At 29.8% G+C, this 18,367-nt stretch overlaps 3 protein-coding genes and 1 non-coding gene across 4 annotated transcripts; 2 read left to right on the top strand and 2 right to left on the bottom strand.

Annotated features, from left to right (window-relative positions):
- Positions 1–557: 557 nt before the first annotated feature.
- On the bottom strand, positions 558–2,451 carry LOC107001773 (putative phytosulfokines 6). The gene is made up of 3 exons (XM_015199747.2): positions 2,277–2,451; positions 1,686–1,753; positions 558–836 (listed from the first exon to the last, which is right to left on the bottom strand). Exons 1-3 carry the CDS (start codon positions 2,374–2,376, stop codon positions 726–728), a joined length of 279 nt encoding a protein of 92 aa, XP_015055233.1. The 5' UTR covers positions 2,377–2,451; the 3' UTR covers positions 558–725.
- Positions 2,452–4,148: 1,697 nt separating this feature from the next.
- Positions 4,149–4,229, top strand: TRNAL-AAG. The gene has a single exon. It is a non-coding gene; the product is annotated as a tRNA-Leu (tRNA).
- A 1,725-nt stretch (positions 4,230–5,954) lies between these two features.
- On the top strand, positions 5,955–9,063 carry LOC107002377 (fructose-bisphosphate aldolase 1, cytoplasmic-like). The gene is made up of 3 exons (XM_015200366.1): positions 5,955–6,151; positions 7,628–7,855; positions 7,986–9,063. Exons 1-3 carry the CDS (start codon positions 6,124–6,126, stop codon positions 8,804–8,806), a joined length of 1,077 nt encoding a protein of 358 aa, XP_015055852.1. The 5' UTR covers positions 5,955–6,123; the 3' UTR covers positions 8,807–9,063.
- A 3,412-nt stretch (positions 9,064–12,475) lies between these two features.
- LOC107002008 (trihelix transcription factor PTL-like) lies at positions 12,476–15,309 on the bottom strand. Its single transcript, XM_015199943.2, has 2 exons — positions 14,861–15,309; positions 12,476–13,419 (listed from the first exon to the last, which is right to left on the bottom strand). The coding sequence occupies exons 1-2, from the start codon at positions 15,262–15,264 to the stop codon at positions 12,651–12,653; spliced, it is 1,173 nt and encodes a 390-aa protein (XP_015055429.1). The 5' UTR covers positions 15,265–15,309; the 3' UTR covers positions 12,476–12,650.
- Between the last annotated feature and the right edge of the window lie 3,058 nt (positions 15,310–18,367).

The following is an 18,367-nucleotide window of genomic DNA, read 5'->3' as shown; positions in this document are numbered from 1 at the left end:
TATATTTTCGTATTATGATATTTCTCAAGTTATGTTGGGGATGACTTTAGTTCCTAGAGAATTTATGTCACACTAGCCATAAGTTTGTTGTACAATTTTATGACTTCTTAGAGGTTTTAGTGGCTAGATTGAGATGGTTAAGACATGTGAAGAGGAAGAGGTGCATAGACGCTTCAATGATGAGGTGCGAGAGGTTATTGTAAAAGGGATAGACAGAGGAGTGGATGTAGGCCAAAAAATGTACGGAAAGAGGTGATTAGACAACATATTGTATAATTTCATATTATTGAGTATATGAGTGGCGGAATCAAAATTTTCAATAAAGGAGTTTAAAATCTAAAGAAAAGACACACGAAATAGTCTATGGAGGTTTAATATCTACTATTTGTACTTAAAAAATTCATTTTAACCACGTATAAATTATAATATAATTTTTTGTCGAAGAAGAAAATTCGGATGAACCCCTCAATATAAGGTGGCTCCGCACTGAACACTAGATTAAAAAAAAAAGAGTGGGAGGAACATATTAAATGACCATATACTTATGAAGACGCATGAAAGAGCAATTAAAAGTTTCCATTACTCATTAATATCTCATAAAACATATAGTCCATTATTAAAAGATTAATACTACATCTTATGATAAATTAACTAAAACAACCTTTGTTGGTATAAAATATCATATTTAAACTTCTTTTGTATGTAGATAGATATTTAATCCCTCTTTAGGGCTTAGGTTTGTTTTGAGTATATATATAATCCAAGTGAGCCTCAGCTACCATCCTTCTATTTAAACAAACTTCATCTCTGTCTTCACATTTCTCCATCCCCATCAGCTGTTCAAGAACCATAAAGGACAATACATTAAAAATAAGGGAAAATGCACAAGTACCCCCTCAACTTATGCTCGAAATCTTAGAGACACACTTATACTGTACTAAGGTCCTATTACCCACCTGAACTTATTTTATAAGTAATTTCCTTATTCCTTTTCGGCCTACGTGGCACTATCTTGAAAAAAAAGTCAATCAGCGTTGGGCCCAGAAAATAGTGTCACGTAGGCCGGAAAGGGGTATAAAATTATTTATAAAATAAGTTCAGGGATAATAGAATCTTATTATGGTATAAGTGTGTCTCTGGGATTTCGGGCATAGGTTGAGTGGTACTTATGTATTATCCCTAAAAATAATAATAACAACTAAAAAATATTAAGTGTCGATCTTTTTTTTTTCATGTCCATGTAGAAAAATAATAAATACAAGGTAATCATTTATTAATTTGTTGACCTTATTTATTGGATCTTTTTTTAGAATTGAACATAAGAGGAAGTAATTTATTAATATGAGAATATAGTTGAAAATAATTATTAATTATTGTCTTGAATTTTTTAACCGATAATTATTTTAGAAGGATGGTGTAAATGTCTTTCTATTTATTATTGATGTCTTTAACGCGCCTCTCATGTTAATCTGATTTTTTATACCGAATTTAAATTTGAAATATATATTTGTTCTGATATCATATTACGTTGCGTTGGAGTGTCAGAAAAAAGGGTTAAGCCCCCAAAATGACATATTTTTGTTTAATTAATTATGTCTTTCAACAAAATTAATAGGAAATGAATCTTTTAATTAAACACATCGAAATCATTTAAAGCAAAATCAAAGTTGAAAAAAAGAACTTACATTGGTGAAGTCGTCTTCTTGTGTGGGAATGGAATGAATAATCCCATTAGCTTCAATCTTGTTATTATCTATATGAAAATCATATTAATCATTAATGATAATTTATCTCTAGAAGATCCATAATTGGACCTTAATTATAAGCGTTACAAAATAAATAAAGGGACTATACACAAACAAAACAAAAAGATAGAGAGAAAAGGAATTAGCAACGAAATTCGTTGTTAATCTATTGCTCAAAAACATGTAATTAACAATTTTTAGTTATTAATAGCTAAATAGAATTAGCAAGAAAGGGACTCTACACAAACAACACAAAAGATAGAAAGAAAAGGAATTAGCAATGAAATTAATTGTTAATCTATAGCTCAAAAACATGTAATTAATAATTTTTAGTAATTTATCGCTAAATAAAAATAGCGAGAAAGAGAGTCTACACAAAAAAAACAAAAGATAGAAAGAAAATGAATTAGCAAAGAAATTCATTATTAATCTATCGCTCAAAAACACATGATTAACATTTTTAAATAATTCAACGCTAAATAGCATTAGCCAGAAATTTTTACTATATTTAACGATAGAAGTTATCCGTACCTCGAATAGTTGTAGGAGGTAGACGAATCGATATTGTTTGGGAAATGAGTTGTAGTATAATGAAAGATGAAATAAGAGATGAATTAATCATAGGCTTCATTGAGATTAATCTTCTTCTTTAAATTTCTTGTGTGAGAGAAAGAAATGAGTGAATATTTGAAGAGAAAAATTATAATATATAGTATTAATGGTGAAGGGAGTATGTATAAATAGCAAACAATAATTTAGATAGAATGGCACTAAAGAGTTTGGCAAAAGTCACATGATGGAAAATAGTATTTTATTTTATTTTCCATTTTTAAGAAAAAAAGGAAAATATACGAGTACTCTCAATTTATGTTGGAAATTTTATAGACACATTTATATAAGTATTTTATTACTTCAAATTTTTTTATAAATAATTTTTTATTCTACGTGATAATATTTTCTGGATTCGGTTTATATTGACAAATTTTTTCAAGCTATCTAATTGATAGTATCACGTAGGCTAAAAAAGAATAAAAACATATTTATAAAATAAATTCATGAAATAATAAAATCGAGAATACTTATGTATTTTTAAAAAATAAGAAAATAATGGTTTCAGTTTTGAGATAAAAGAAAATGCATCTTTGCAACAAAAGTTAAAAAAGTCACGTTTTTGCTTATTCTAGAAAGGGAGTTAACTAGTCATAAATGAAGTCTGCCATATGGTTTAATTTGATATTTTTTTTTTTAAAAATAAGTTCAAATTTGTATGACTATAAACATTTTCTTTACTAAGAATAAAAGGGAAAAAAATTAAAATTAACTATTTTTAATTATGAAAGACTTACATTTTCTTTTTATACGAACTAAAAAAGTGTCACATAAATTAAGATAGAATAAAGGTCTTACTATTTTGTATTATTTGGTGAATCAAGATAATTAGATTTGTTCGTTGAATAAAATATTTTTCTTAGGTACCTTAATTAGTTTGGTAACATCCATTTTAACGTTGAATAATCCATAACGTTTGGAATTTATTGAGAATATAAACTTTCAAATAAATTAATAACTCCTCCTTTTTAAAAATATTTGTTAAAAGTCAAAATTCAAACAGGGCCAAGAACAATTTATAAAGACCATATTGTCAAGTATTAATCACGAAGTTTGAATTGTAGTTAATTATATCTTATTGACGCGATTCAAGATCATGATACATATTATTTACTTTGAGCTTTTAGATCTAGATATAATTGTGTTTTCCTTTTAATGTCAAGTCACACTAAACTCTGATTAAAAGTGTGTGTATCATGTGAACTTGAGTTATGTCTTATAAAACTCTTCACTTGTTTTTTACCTATATTTCAATGTAAGATTCGTTTAAAATACAATATAACCTCATCTTTAAAAATCTATCAATCATATTTGATCCATCCTCATCAGTCTGCCCTCCATAAAAAACGTCACATGTATGTGTTTGTGGAGATATGAATTATGAAAGAATTTTCCTATTTATATACATACGTGTTAAAATAAGAAATTGCTTAAAAAGATTAAATGTACCACATCAATTTTTTTTCTTGATACATACAATGCATAATTGATTTTTTATAATTAGATTTTAGAATATCACTCCTATAAAAGACAAAAAGTACTAGTTCTAATTAGAACTCATCTTGTAACTAACTAGTTATAATGTAATAACATCATTATATTGTCAATAATTCAGTGTATGCTTGATATGAAAGGACAAATTTTATGCTTATTTGGAAAGATGCGATTGTATAATCTATGTAACTAATGAATATACCAAAGAAATTTATTTAGTTTTTCTACTATACCTATAAAAAAAAAATGATTTAAAGTAGTAGTTTATTCTTAAATAATAAGTTAAAGAATTAATAATATGTTGAGATGGCCGAGTTGGTCTAAGGCGCCAGATTAAGGTTCTGGTCCGAAAGGGCGTGGGTTCAAATCCCACTCTCAACATTATGTTTTTTCTTTTTATGATTCCCCAATCATTCATATATTTTCATTTTTCTTCTTTATTTTGTGTTTTACATATTGCACAAAATCCTTCTTCTTTATTTCGTGTGCACAAAATTCAGTCATCTATATATTATTATTTCGGAGAAGCACAGAATTATTCTCAAGAATCAAATCAACTACTCTTCCTTACTCGTTTTAACTTCTTTGTCCATCATCTTCGATACCTCAAGTCTCAAGAATATTCTTTGGGTTTAATATATCTTTGGGTTATTTGTTTTATAATTGTGAATATAGAGTGATTGTTGGCTCTTAGTCAAATTATTCATCACTTATGTGAGTTGTTGCTTATGGAAAAAAAGATTAGTACTACTATTATATATTACTTATTATTATTAAATTAAAATCTTCACTTAATTCTTCTAGTGCACAAAATCTTACTAATGACTTCGAAATCTAACACATGGTCAATATTTTTGTGCCAATAAAAACTATAAAAGAAATGCTTCATGCATTTCAAATTAAATAACTTGTTTTTAAAATTTGATTTATCACGAAGATTAAGAACGTAAAGAATTTTTAAAATATTATAGTTATGTATTGAAATGTTCTTTAGTTTTATGTTTTTGAATAGGTATGGAAAGTTTAAATTAGAAAACTAATTGTTCTTTCTAAAATAAACTAAAGAACATTTGAATTAAAGATTGTTAAATGTATTGAAACTATATGCTATTAGCCTTAAATATTTGAATATAGCTTGACTTTCCATAATTAATGTTTATTTGCCTGTAATAGAGGTTTTAATTTTCAACAGTAACATCACATCCAATAAAAATTTACAAAATAAATTTCTAAAAAAAAAATATTTGTTCTAATACTATATTCATTAAAATAATGTCTCGGTTTCATATTAGTTGATCATTTTTCTTTTTATACGCATAAAGAATTCATCATAAATAAAAAATAAATTTATAATTCATACCTTAAAAAACTTTTTGACAATTATATAAACAAATATGAACACTTAAAAAAATAAGTATAAAAAGTTTTTTATTTATAATTTCTTAATTTATATTAACGATTAATTAATATGAGATACGAGTATATCGTAACAACCATCAAAACAAAAGTGTAATTCATGAATTTGGCTGTATTTTAAAGAAAAGAATATTTGAAAGACGCAAACAACGCGAGTTTTCAAAAAAATAATAATAAGAATTGTATTAGCATGGTGGGTTTTTATTATTTAACCAAAGATTTTAGGTTCAAGTCTCTATAGTTACTAAGTCGTTTTTGCTTTCACCCAATATATGAATTAAAATTTATACTCCAAAACATGAATTTCGTTAAACGGTAATTTGAATATCGAATATTAAGTAAAAAAAGAAAGGGTCAAAGGACAAATATATTTCTGAATTATCGTAAATGATGTGTAGATATCCTTCGTTGTACTTTAGAGACGGTGGTGTCCTTGTCATCCAAAAACTAGATCATATATACTTTTCACTCTAACAGAAGACTAAATAAGGACACAGTACAATCTTATCCGTTAAATCAGTTGATAAGATGATGGCACGTGCTTGCCGGTTAGTAAAAATGATATTATATGCCTTAGTTTCTGAATAACAAAAGTAATAATATCCCAAAAAAATAACGAGAGTATGTACATATAATTTACGATAGTTTCACGTCCTTTTATTTAAAAAAAAAACAAAAACACGAGTTTGTAGAGGGCAAAAGGGTAAATAAAGATCCGCTATTTTCGTGCGAAAATTGGCGATAACACCGATGCGAACGCTGTATTAAACCTAAAGTTTCCCACTCCTCCATTTGTCTGTGATCTCTCTCTCTGCAAAACTTCTCTTCTACACTCTTCTTCATCGTCGAAGCAATAACAATGTCGTGCTACAAGGGAAAATACGCCGGTAAAACTTCACACTCAATCTTCATTCCTTCACAAATAATGAACTGATTTTTAATTTTGCTTATTTTGATCCTAAATCTGTGTCTGCTTCTCATAGATCCAGATCTGGTTGGTTTCCATTTTATGTTTTGTTTGATTTAGTTGTTTAGTCCTTCATTACCAATGCTTCCTTCCTGGATCTTGCGTTAGTGTGTTTATACTCTTTACACTACTCTATTGTTTCAATTAGAATGTATTATTCAGTGCGAGGGAGAATTTACTTAGTTTTCTGCATGTATTTGGGCGTTTTTCTAGTTGTGCTGTTTCTGTTTTGTTTTATTGAAGTTTGATCATTGGCAGCGAGGTCCCTTCCTGGATCTCTCGCGTTAAAGTGTTTTTACTCTTTACAATACTCTATTGTTTCAATTAGAATGAATTATTCAGTGCGAGGGTGAATTTATTTTGTTTTCTGCATGTATTTGGACCTTTTTGTAGTTGTTCTGTTTTTGTTTTGTTTTGTTGAAGTTTGATCTAGTTGTTTAGCCCTTCCCTTCCTGGATCTCTTGTGTGAGAGTGTTTTATACTCTTTCCAATACTCTATTGTTTCAATTATAACGAATTATTCAGTGCGAGGACGAAGTTACTTAGTTTTCTGCATGTATTTGGACATTTTTCTAGTTGTGCTCTTTTTGTTTTGTTTTGTTGAAGTTTGATCTAGTTGTTTAGCCCTCATTAGCGAGTTCGCTCACTGGATCTCTTGCGTGAGAGTGTTGTTTATACTCTTTTAATACTCTATTGTTATAATTAGAATGAGTAATCCAGTGCGAGGATGAACTATATTTTCTGCATTCGTTAGGACATCTATTCTTAAATTTTAAAAATATAAAATTTCATTTTGTCTGAATTTATATTAAAAATGTCAAATATGCATATTCTCTCAGAAGTGTCAATGTTTGTTCTTTTTTCCTTTTTGTAATGTTGTGATTCGTTTTCTATTGAGTAGTATCTGTTATGAGAAGTAAAATTAGTTCATTTTGATGTAAAAGTGAAAGCCTTTTAGCTCTTTTGACTTGTAAAAAATAGAAGAAGTGAACAGTTGAACTTTTGAGGGGCTTGATGGTTGATATGCTCGTCTTTAAGAAAGATATATGAAAAAAATTGTTGAGTGTATGCTTGTTTTTGCACCATTCGCTCCAATTGTAGATCCTTCCTATTCAATTTATCTGCAACTCACTCTGCCTTCGTGTATTTGTGCTTCACAGCTTGTTTGCTCTATGGTGTTTTTAATCTGCCGCCTTTGAAGACTGTTTAAATTGTGAATGTTGTTTCCTGCCAATTGGCGTTTATTGATCAACTGATCTAATAGTATCGATGTACCTACCTTTTGTAGTTTATGCTTTAACTTTCAGTTTGGAATGAAATTAACTGATCTGTTAGTGTCAAGTACCTTTTTTGATGCTGACGTATTCACTTACAATGGATATTGGAATTGATGCAGATGAACTGATCAAGAATGCTGCATACATAGCTACCCCTGGTAAGGGTATCCTTGCTGCTGACGAGTCTACTGGTACAATTGGCAAGCGTCTATCCAGCATTAATGTTGAGAATGTCGAGTCAAACAGGAGGGCTCTTCGAGAGCTGCTCTTCTGCGCACCTGGTGCTCTTCAGTACCTTAGTGGAATTATCTTGTTCGAGGAAACCCTTTATCAGAAGACAGCAGCTGGTACGTTTATATGATTTCTAATGTCTATTTTTGTACGTGGAAAGTGGATCAATAATCTTGAGCTTATCTGGTAATTGCACTTCGATATTTTACATAATTATATTCTGACAGTTTTTACTTGCATCTGCAGGCAAGCCTTTTGTTGATGTTATGAAGGAGGGTGGAGTCCTCCCTGGAATTAAAGTCGACAAGGGTACCGTAGAGCTTCCCGGAACCAATGGCGAGACAACTACCCAGGGTCTTGATGGCCTTGCGGAGCGCTGCCAAAAGTACTATGAAGCCGGTGCTAGGTTTGCCAAATGGCGTGCAGTGCTCAAGATTGGTGCCAACGAGCCATCTCAGCTGGCTATCAATGATAATGCCAATGGCCTTGCCAGATATGCCATCATCTGCCAGCAAAACGGTCTTGTCCCCATTGTTGAGCCTGAGATCCTTGTTGATGGATCCCATGACATTAATAAGTGTGCTGATGTCACAGAGCGTGTTCTTGCTGCTTGCTACAAGGCCCTCAATGACCACCATGTCCTCCTCGAGGGTACATTGTTGAAGCCCAACATGGTCACTCCCGGATCTGATGCCCCTAAAGTTGCACCAGAGGTCATTGCAGAGTACACTGTACGTGCCTTGCAGCGAACAATGCCAGCTGCTGTTCCTGCTGTGGTTTTCCTGTCTGGTGGTCAGAGTGAGGAAGAGGCTACCCGCAACCTCAACGCCATGAACAAACTTCAAACCAAGAAGCCCTGGACCCTCTCCTTCTCCTTCGGACGTGCTCTCCAACAGAGCACCCTCAAGGCCTGGTCAGGAAAGGTGGAGAATATCGGGAAGGCCCAAGCTGCACTTCTCACAAGGTGCAAGGCCAACTCTGAGGCTACCCTTGGAAAGTATGCCGGTAGTTCCAACTTGGGCGACGGTGCTTCCGAGAGCCTTCACGTCAAGGACTACAAGTATTAGGACACTATTCGGTTCCCTCGCTCTCTTTTTGGTTTCTGTTTTGATGATGAGGTTTTGCAAGATGGTTTACTAGAAGTGTCTTTTACCGGTCATAGTGTGCTAGTCTTTTCTTTTTGTCACAAGATTTGTTCAATAAAAGCTTGAGAAACGTCGGCTTTGTGACATTGTAGGGGTCTTTATTAGTGTGTTAATCTAGATTATGTTATCGGATTTATTCCCTGTTGGGGTTTTACATATTAATCTTTGGTTTTTGCATATCATGGTATCTTTATGTTTACTTCATTTTCAAATAATTCTAGTTTGAGTTCATAGATCTACAATGAACGTACCCTGTATCTCAAGTCCCTACTCATAAGGCCAATCTTACATTCGATCAAGCAAACTCAAGCTCACTTAAAGTGTGGACTAGTCTTACCTAAAACAGAATTGGCTATCCATCAAAAAAATTAACTCCAGGCTTCTATGTGTTTGGATTGAGTCATGTATCAGGTACAGTATCTTGAGAAAACTGAGACATAATTTGTAATTAAGCAAACTATCGCTCCTCTTAAGTAATTGAACTCTATTATAGCATTTTTTTTTAAAAAAATTTCCTCAATAGAGTTTCGACAAAAAATATCCCCTAGTTAAAACACAAATCTTATGAAATCGTATTGAATATGTTATTATTACATGCATGATTAGATGAATAGTGTGAGAAACTATTGTTTGCAGAGATCTGTTCCTGAGTAGTGTAAGATGTTGGCAGATCAACAATACTACATATTAAAGGTTTTTTTTTTCTTCCGGTCTGTCTTCTTGTATTAATGAATAGTGCTGAATTACTGATAGCGTTTCTGATCAGCCTTTCTTGTGGATAGTTTTGACTTCTCCGCTTCAATTTGTTCGTCTTATTTTTGTTTAATCTCTTAAAAAAATAGTTTTTCTTTTTTTATAACTGTTAATACCATCTTTTTTCATGATAGATTTAAATTACAAGATGAAAGAATATTTTTTCAAGTTCAACACCACAATTTGGAAGTTTCTTTGTTATTTCTTAAAAATTCGTGCCTAGCTAAAATCAGACAGACAAACTAAAATAATGGATGTAGTTAAAAAATATTTCTATTTTTCAATTTATGTGACTCATTTCATTTTTCCGAGAGTAAAATAATTTAAGCTTGATTGAAGAGAAAATTTGCGCATGAGATCTTCAATTTTTTTGAAATAAATTTATATATTTGTAAACTACGTAAAATATACTATAAGTCACAATGATTGGCAATTTAAAATATTGAAAGTTATACGAAAAAATAACGATCAAAGATAAATTTATTTAAATTTCAAAATTTAAAATATGTCACGTAAATTGTGACGGAGGAAAGAAGCATCCCCTCTAGATTTACAAGATGACTAGAAATGGCAAAACTGATCAATCAGTTCCCTAGCTTTATTCTCTGTTTATTTCTTTTCTCATGAAATAAATTGTCTTCTTCCAATGTTTTCTAAAATCACCAAAACAATTTATATTCACTCCAAACAAGTTACTAAACAAATATTCATAAAAAATTGATGAATTTTTGCGTCATAAAAAAAGAAAGAAATATTTTATAGGCATGGATGATGGCATTGATTTGACAAGTAACTGTGATATACTATAACAAAGGTACTTATTTAGTTTTCACCTCATCATCCAAATTGGAAAATCTGACCATAGTATGTAATTAAGCCCTGCAAACCATAGTATAAATGGTTAAATATTTACTCCCCCTTAAATCATATTAATTTATCATGATTAAACAATTCATTGAGGTGAGAATATATATAGTAATATTTGTATCGTATGTATCAATTTCTTAGTAATTATAAACTTAAAAGACAGTTCTGGTGAAATGGAATTTGGGTTTGAGTTGTGGTCCGGGTCGGATCTATCAAGGGTGTCAAGCGATGTCCTTTCGTGAAAAAATTTATATTGTATATAAACATTAAATTTTAAGTATTGACGTTATTTGACACAAGTTAAAATTTTAGTCTAAACTCTAATGATTAAGGTATTGTGAAAATTGCTTGAGGTCGTGTGTTATAGCCACACTTTTATTACAAACATCGACACCCGTTAATGAAAATAATGGATCCACTTTGGTTGTTGATACTAACAATCATTAACGCCTTCGAATGAAAATTCTAAATTCGCTACTGGTTATAGATATCGAGTATGAAAAATCTTGGTAGAAGATATTTTTTCTTATTGGAAAAAGAAGATGGAGTATGTAGAATAATTTGAATTCACCCATTATTTTAGTCATTTTAAAATAAGATACACAAACTGCATAAATAATATTTAGCATTCAATTGATTTCAAATAATTTTTTTACGCATAAATTTATGTTCCATATCGAAAATACTAAATTTAAATGAATTCGATTCACTTGCTAAGGGTTGGTAAGACTATGTAACTACGATTATTAAGAAATTATGATACAAATAAACTATCACGTCATCTTTATCTGTTACATATATAGATAACAAAATCTCATTTTTAAGATTTTAAATTCCACATTTTAAAAAAAACTTTCCTAAAAATATTTTATGGACAATCTAATAGCTAGTGTGACTTTTCTTTTTATAAATAATGTGTAGAAAAGTTATAAGAAATTAAAGCTTACTGTAAATATTGTGTGATGTGTTTCACCACTTTACAAAGTCCTTGAAAATTAGTGATATTAATTAAGGAAAAATACCAAATTATTCAAGCATGTTCAAGTTAGAAAATGAATATTACAAGTAGGGGTGTGCAAAAACCGAACCGACCAATAAACCGAACCGATAAAATGTTATTGGGTTATTGTTATTGGGTTATTGGGTTTTTAATGGGTTTAGAAAAAATAATTATTGGGTTATTGGGTCGATTTCGGTTTTTCCTATTGGGTTATTGGGTAAACCGATAACCCAATAAGACGATAATTATTTACTACTTTACCCTTCCTCAATATTAAATATACATAATTTAATACATAAATAGATTCAATATTAGCTTTTAAGGCTATGTGATTTTTTTGGTTAGGAAATTGGTGAGAACTTTGTTGATTATCTGGTGGATCAAGCAACTGTTCAAGATTGTCTCATTGAAATATTTTATTTTAGTTTTAATTCTAGTTCGTAATTGTAGGCGATAGCTTTTGCAAGTTTGTGAATGTTAGTAATTTCATCAACATTCAAAGTTTTCTATTATGTTTTGGCGGTAAGTTGGGAACATGTAATTATAACATACGTACTATTATATATTATTTGATCGACATTTTCTTATTGGGTTAACCGAAACCGAACCGATAACATCAAAAACCGATAAACCGATAAAAAATTTCTTATTGGTTTGTTATTGGGTTAGAATATTTTAAAATCGAAAACCAATTAACCGAACCGATTATATGTAAAACCGAACCGAACCGACCGATGCACACCCCTAATTACAAGGCATTTGATGATTAATTATATGATTAGCAAATCCAACTAGAAGCTAGGAGGAAACTAAACCAACAAATTAAAAAGAGAAAAATTTGAAGAAATATTGAGCACATCAGACCAACAAATATGAAGAAAAAAATCTCAAAAGAATGTCTAGAAGTAATTAAAAATTTAGATATAAATAGATCCAAATCTAATCTCCTAGAATTAGTCCAATCCCTCTAAATTCCACAAAAAAAATAAAAAAAATAAATCAACTAGCATCCTCAATAAAACAAAAATAACATAGTCAAATTTAAACTACTTACCTCCTGCCACAAACTCTTGTCTTTTCTCGTTCAGACTTTCCAGAAATATTATTTTATTTGTGTCAGATCTTGAAACATGCGACACTACACTTTCAAAGAATCCGAGCAATATAGCCATCATCGATTGTATCATGAATATTTGGCACATGTCTTGATGTTTCACAATATGAACTCAATGAATTCATTTCCTTTTGCTTCTTGTTACAATAAGATATTGAACCATATTCATCGTTATAATTTATAGTACTATTCGTCATGATTTTTTCTCCATTTAATCTACGTAACGTATCGATTAAAACTGCGTCGCGCTCTTCAATCCATGCTCTCTCATCAGCCCAAAATTTTTGTTGTTTTTCTAACCTAATTTCCTCTTTTTTCCTCCATTCTTCTTCCCTTAAAATCCTCTCTTTTTCCTTATCTTCAATTGTCTTCATCATTTTCTCTAACCAAATATCTTGTTTTTCCATTAATTTCCTCATTTGTATGTCCATAAAATCACTTATCATACCTTTCCAACTCCTTTTCCCTTTTTTCTTACTATTCTTCCTCTTTGAATCATCATTAGACGAATTATCTGAGTCATCAGAATCAGAGGAATCATAGAGATTGTCGTCAGAGACCTTAGGACAATGATGAGGTTGTTGATTGTAGTGTACTTGATATTGATGAAATGTGTTTGTATTAATTGTGTTACTTGTTTTACCATAAAGAGCTTCAAGTTGTCTAAAGTATCTATAATGTTTACCATCTTGTCTACCAGCTTTCCCATCTTTAGTCTTCTTGTAGTATTTGTACAAATTCTCAAATTTCTCCCTACACTTTTTTCCACTTCTTTGATATCCATATTCCTCAGACATAATCCTTAAAAAAAACAAAACAAACTAAATAAGTAGCATAATTATTGAATATTGTAATATACTTAATATCTAGTCAATTTTATTCTTATAACATTATTTGACTAGATACGAAGTTTCAATCAAGAAAGAAAGACTTGTAACACATGAGCAAAACCTATAAAACTTATAAACCAGTTAGTTAGGGGTGTTCATGAAAAATAAAAAAATTGAACAAAATCATAAAAAGAATCGAATCAAACCGACCATGGTTATAAAAGAATGTTATTAATTAAGGTAACACCCCATGAATATTTTGGTTTGATTTTAATTTTAAGTAATTGTTTTTTTCTTTTAGTTTAATGTGGTCATAATAGTAAAACGAGATATTTAAAGTTACTCGTTAAGAAAATATAGCATCATATAAATTAAAACACAGAAATGAAAGAAATTAAGAAAATGGAGCCCTAAAACCAAATGATGCATCAAGTTCAAGTGATATTGACATAAGCATGATAAAATAGTGTACTTGGCCTTCCAAAAGATATTCTGCCATTTTTTCTTTAACTAAAATGAAGTAAAAAAGTGTCCTTTAAATTAATAAGACTACTCATTCTCAAATTATGTGCTGATAAATTATCAGAAAAAAAGAAGATGAAAATAAGTACACCTCATTCTTCAACTTCAGTGTCATTTTCTTACACAAAAATAGTAACCAAATTAATTAATTTACTCAAGAGGTTGCTTGCCTATCCAGAAATTAAAAAATAAAGGAGGAATAATAGGTAAATTAAACTAGTATATAGTTAAATTTTAGCGCTCAAACTATAAAAAATCTGCTATTTTCCATCGGAAATAGCGAAGAGTAATTAGTTGAATACCTTTGTCGAAAAATTATGCAATGAATATAAAGGATTATTTACTTTTATATATATATATATATATAATTACAATATATTGTAAATATTTTTGGTAAAATTTCTGACTCCGATTCTATTAGTTTCAACAAGCAATTTCTCATAGACTTCAAAGGAAAATTCCATAAGAAATACTACAAGTGTTTTAGTAGTATTAGTAATAATCATTAGACATAATATAATTAAGTAATTCAAAATAAACAGTCAAAATATGCAGATTTTCCAAGAATAGTGAAGAGTAATTAGTTGAAAATCGAAAGATTATACCGTAAATATAGAAGATTATGCTACATATATGGTACAAAATTTACTTTTTGTACATGTATATTACTAATACGGTATATTTTAAGACACATCCTTAATAAAATTCGTGACTTCACCTCTATTTATTTTCTACAAGCAATTTCTAACCGATCTCATAAAGAAAATGAATATGTTTTAGTAATAGCAATCGCGAGACATAATATAATTAAGTAATTAAAAGTAGTCTGTCACGCAATTTGTTTTCATACAAATTAGAATTAGGTTAAAAGAATTTGTGAGAGATGTTACCTAGAGACTTCATCCCAAAGAGGACCTTTTTGAATAGTTTCTTTGAACTTAGAATCAAGTTGTGATCTAACTTCAAGTAGTTTAAGTGTCTCTTGCCTTGGCCACCTCCCATTTCCACCCTCCGTCTCCATCGCGCTTAACGCGCACCCACCACTAACAGTACTACCTGCCACCGTGCTAGATTCGGGATGAAACCCGTGATGATAATGATAATGATGATGATGAGGAAAATAGTTTTCGTGTTGAGGCACATGAGTAGTAGCTGTAGTAGTAGTAGTAGAAGTCATTAACATATCGAAATGTTGGTTACTACATAATAAATCTGGTGAAACTGAAGAAAATAAAGGCCTTCCATTTAGGTACTGCGTTAGATCCATCATACCATACTGATTTTCATCATCCATTTTCTTCCCCCGAAAACGAAAAAAGCTGCAGCGCAGTTGTTTGGAGGTAAGAAGATGGATGATGAGGAATTTAAAATTAGTGGTTTAAAATCAAATATTAACGCAAAAATAATTGACAGAAAGTAAGAGAAATGAGATGATAATAGAAGCGGCTGACCCGGATCGTGTCGAATTTAGATTTTTTTTTTAATTTTAAAAAAAAGTATAAATTTGAGAGTATATAAAAAGGGGAGCTATAAAGGAATGAATATATATGGACCCATTTTTCACTGTTCACAGGCAGCTGCAATGTAAAAGTTTGTTCACTTTTTTTTTTCTTTCTGTTGCTTCTGGACGTACATGCAGAGGTGGAGCTAGTAAGGTTTTCGGGGTTCATTTTAATACTTTTTAACGGAAAATTATTGAAAATGTTTTTAAATTTAAAGTAAATTATTAGTTTTGTTTCTAAATTATTGATAGTCTGGTTAAAAATCACTATCTACTTGGATAACTAACTAACTTAAGGAAAACTTTCACATATAACCACTTAAAAATAATTAATTACTCTTTATAGCTATAGTTTGATAATTATAATTTGTAGCTACATGTTATTTGGAGGAGAGAGGTGATCGAGACTGGGAGAGAGAGGAAGAGGCGAGAGAGAGGGGGAAAAGAGTGGGAGAAAGGTGAATTGTATACGTATATTGGTTAGATAATTGTATATTATACTTATGTAATTGTATATATGGCAAGAGAGATTGGGAGAGGGAGGAGAGAGGCGAGCGATACTGGGAGAGAGAGGAGAGAGGAGAGAGGTGAGTGAGATCGAGAGAGGCGAGCGAGAGAGCGCATAGAGTGGGAAAGAGATATATTATATATGTATATAATTGTATATTATACATATACATTTGTATAAATGACAAGCGAGATTGGGAGAGGGAGAAGAGAGGCGAGCGAGAGAGGTCACAGAGTGGAAGAGAGGTGAATTGTATATGTATATTGGCTAAAAAATTGTATATTATACATATTTATTTGTATATCTTGGCGAATTATACATATACAAACATGACTAATTATACAAACTCGAAGTCAGCCCACGTAATTAATGTATAATGTTAATTGCGAGTGCTAATTATAGCAAACTATAACTATGATGAGTAATTAAATAGTATAAGTTTGCTTATCCGCGTAATTTTCCCTTAACTTAAATACATTTATGATCTGTCACATATATATGGCAAGTGGTTTCAAACTCTTGTAAAAGCATATAACTTTTAATAAAAAATCGAGAGAAGTTTGAGAACACTTCTAAATTTGACAAGAACTTAGAGATATATTTCACTCAAATAGCAAGATTCAAAGTATGTTTAAGTTCAATTAGTCAAATAATTTTTTTTTAAGATTGTCAATAGTTCAGAAATGAAGCTAATAATTCGTACTAAATTTAGAAATATTTTCGGTACTTCTCTCGAATTTATATTTTGTTAAAATTATTTTTTATTTATAGATATCTTGAACCTATTTAATAAAAATCTTAACTCTACGCTTACGTAATATTAATGCACAACTCATAAATAAATTCAGCATTAATGTGTTCAATTCCAATTTTTTGTTTTTTCTATTCTTAATTTAAAAAATCCAGGAAAACTTAGGGTTTTTGGAGCTAGGTATAAATGAAAGTGATGGTAGAAGCAGAGTACTTTATATTTTATATAGTTACGTTACACCTTATTGGAGTAGTGTCCTTGTACATAATTAATCACACAAAATATAAAGTACAATTTGTTGAAAAAAAATTACTTTCTGTCACAATTTATGTGATATTTTTTATTTTTGGAGAATCAAACCGTTTAAGGTTGATTGGAAATTTACGCGTGGAATCTTCATTTTTTAATGAAATTTATATATTTTTAAACTATGAAAAAGTACTTTAAGTCACAATAATTAATAAGTCAAAAATGTTTAAAAGATTAATGAAAAATTTATCGTCAAAGATAGATTTGTTAAAATCTCAAAATTCAAAATATGTCACATTTAGACATATAATATTATCTAACTATTTATTACGCTTTCAATTGAATTTTCTTAATATTAAAGCTCAAAATTTAAAACATTTAATTAAGGACGAAGCAGTCTAACTAGTGCAACACAACTACGTCGTGGTGAATCAGTCACATTCTTTTTGTTCTCTTTTAACAACAATATTAATTTTCAAATTGGGTTTCAAAAAAGTTGTCTAATTAAATTTCCTTTAAAATATATATTGAATAATACCTCTACCATTGTTTTCGCTTTAATTTGTATTAGCAACATACATATATACATGTTCTGCAGACGTAAGATACAATAAGATCTAAAATAACCTAAACAAGAATATTCTTGTTGTTAACTTTATACGTAGCTCAAAAATAATACTCTTATCTATCGTTAGTAATTCAAAAATGCATTCCAAACTAATGCTTGCTCCGACTCAAAAAATGATAAAATTTACCCTTAAACTATTTGAAATAAGAAACTTTTATTTGCGATCATTTAATTAATATCATCATCAAAACATTTGAAACCAGTGAAATTATGTCTCTAGTCATTTTTAACATATCATAAATTATCCCTAAAAAAATTTATATTTATTTTGTGATCATTCTAAAGTTATCCAGCTCGATGATGTCAAGAAAAGGCTCTTGATATTTGAAGTGACGTTTAAATATGAATTTTACTTTTAAAAAAGTTAAAGTTCTGTGAATGAAAATGATTTCGATCAAATTTTGGTAAAATTTTAAAAGCTAGTTAAATTTTACAAACAAATAATATTCTTAATTGATTTTCGAAAATCAACCTCAAAATCTATAAGCTATGAATAAAGAAGAGTGACCACACAAAGAGGACTCATGTAGCACATTTAATAGAGAACTCATCTGAATCTAATATTTTTAATGTTTGAATATAAAATTATATATAATATTTTATAAAAATTAAAGATACTAAAATATAATAAATTTAATATTAACTTTTTAAAAATTATATTTATAAAATTTAAATTCTAAATATGTTTTCGAACGGAGCTACTTTCCTTCTTGAAAGTAAATCTCCCCAAAAGAAGAATCCAAACCGCCCAAAATCAAAA

The sequence above is a fragment of the Solanum pennellii genome, chromosome 10 (assembly GCF_001406875.1).
Source record: "Solanum pennellii chromosome 10, SPENNV200".
Classification (NCBI taxonomy): Eukaryota; Viridiplantae; Streptophyta; class Magnoliopsida; order Solanales; family Solanaceae; genus Solanum; species Solanum pennellii.
Note: the sequence above shows the minus strand (reverse complement) of the source record. Positions and strands in the feature narration are given on the sequence as shown.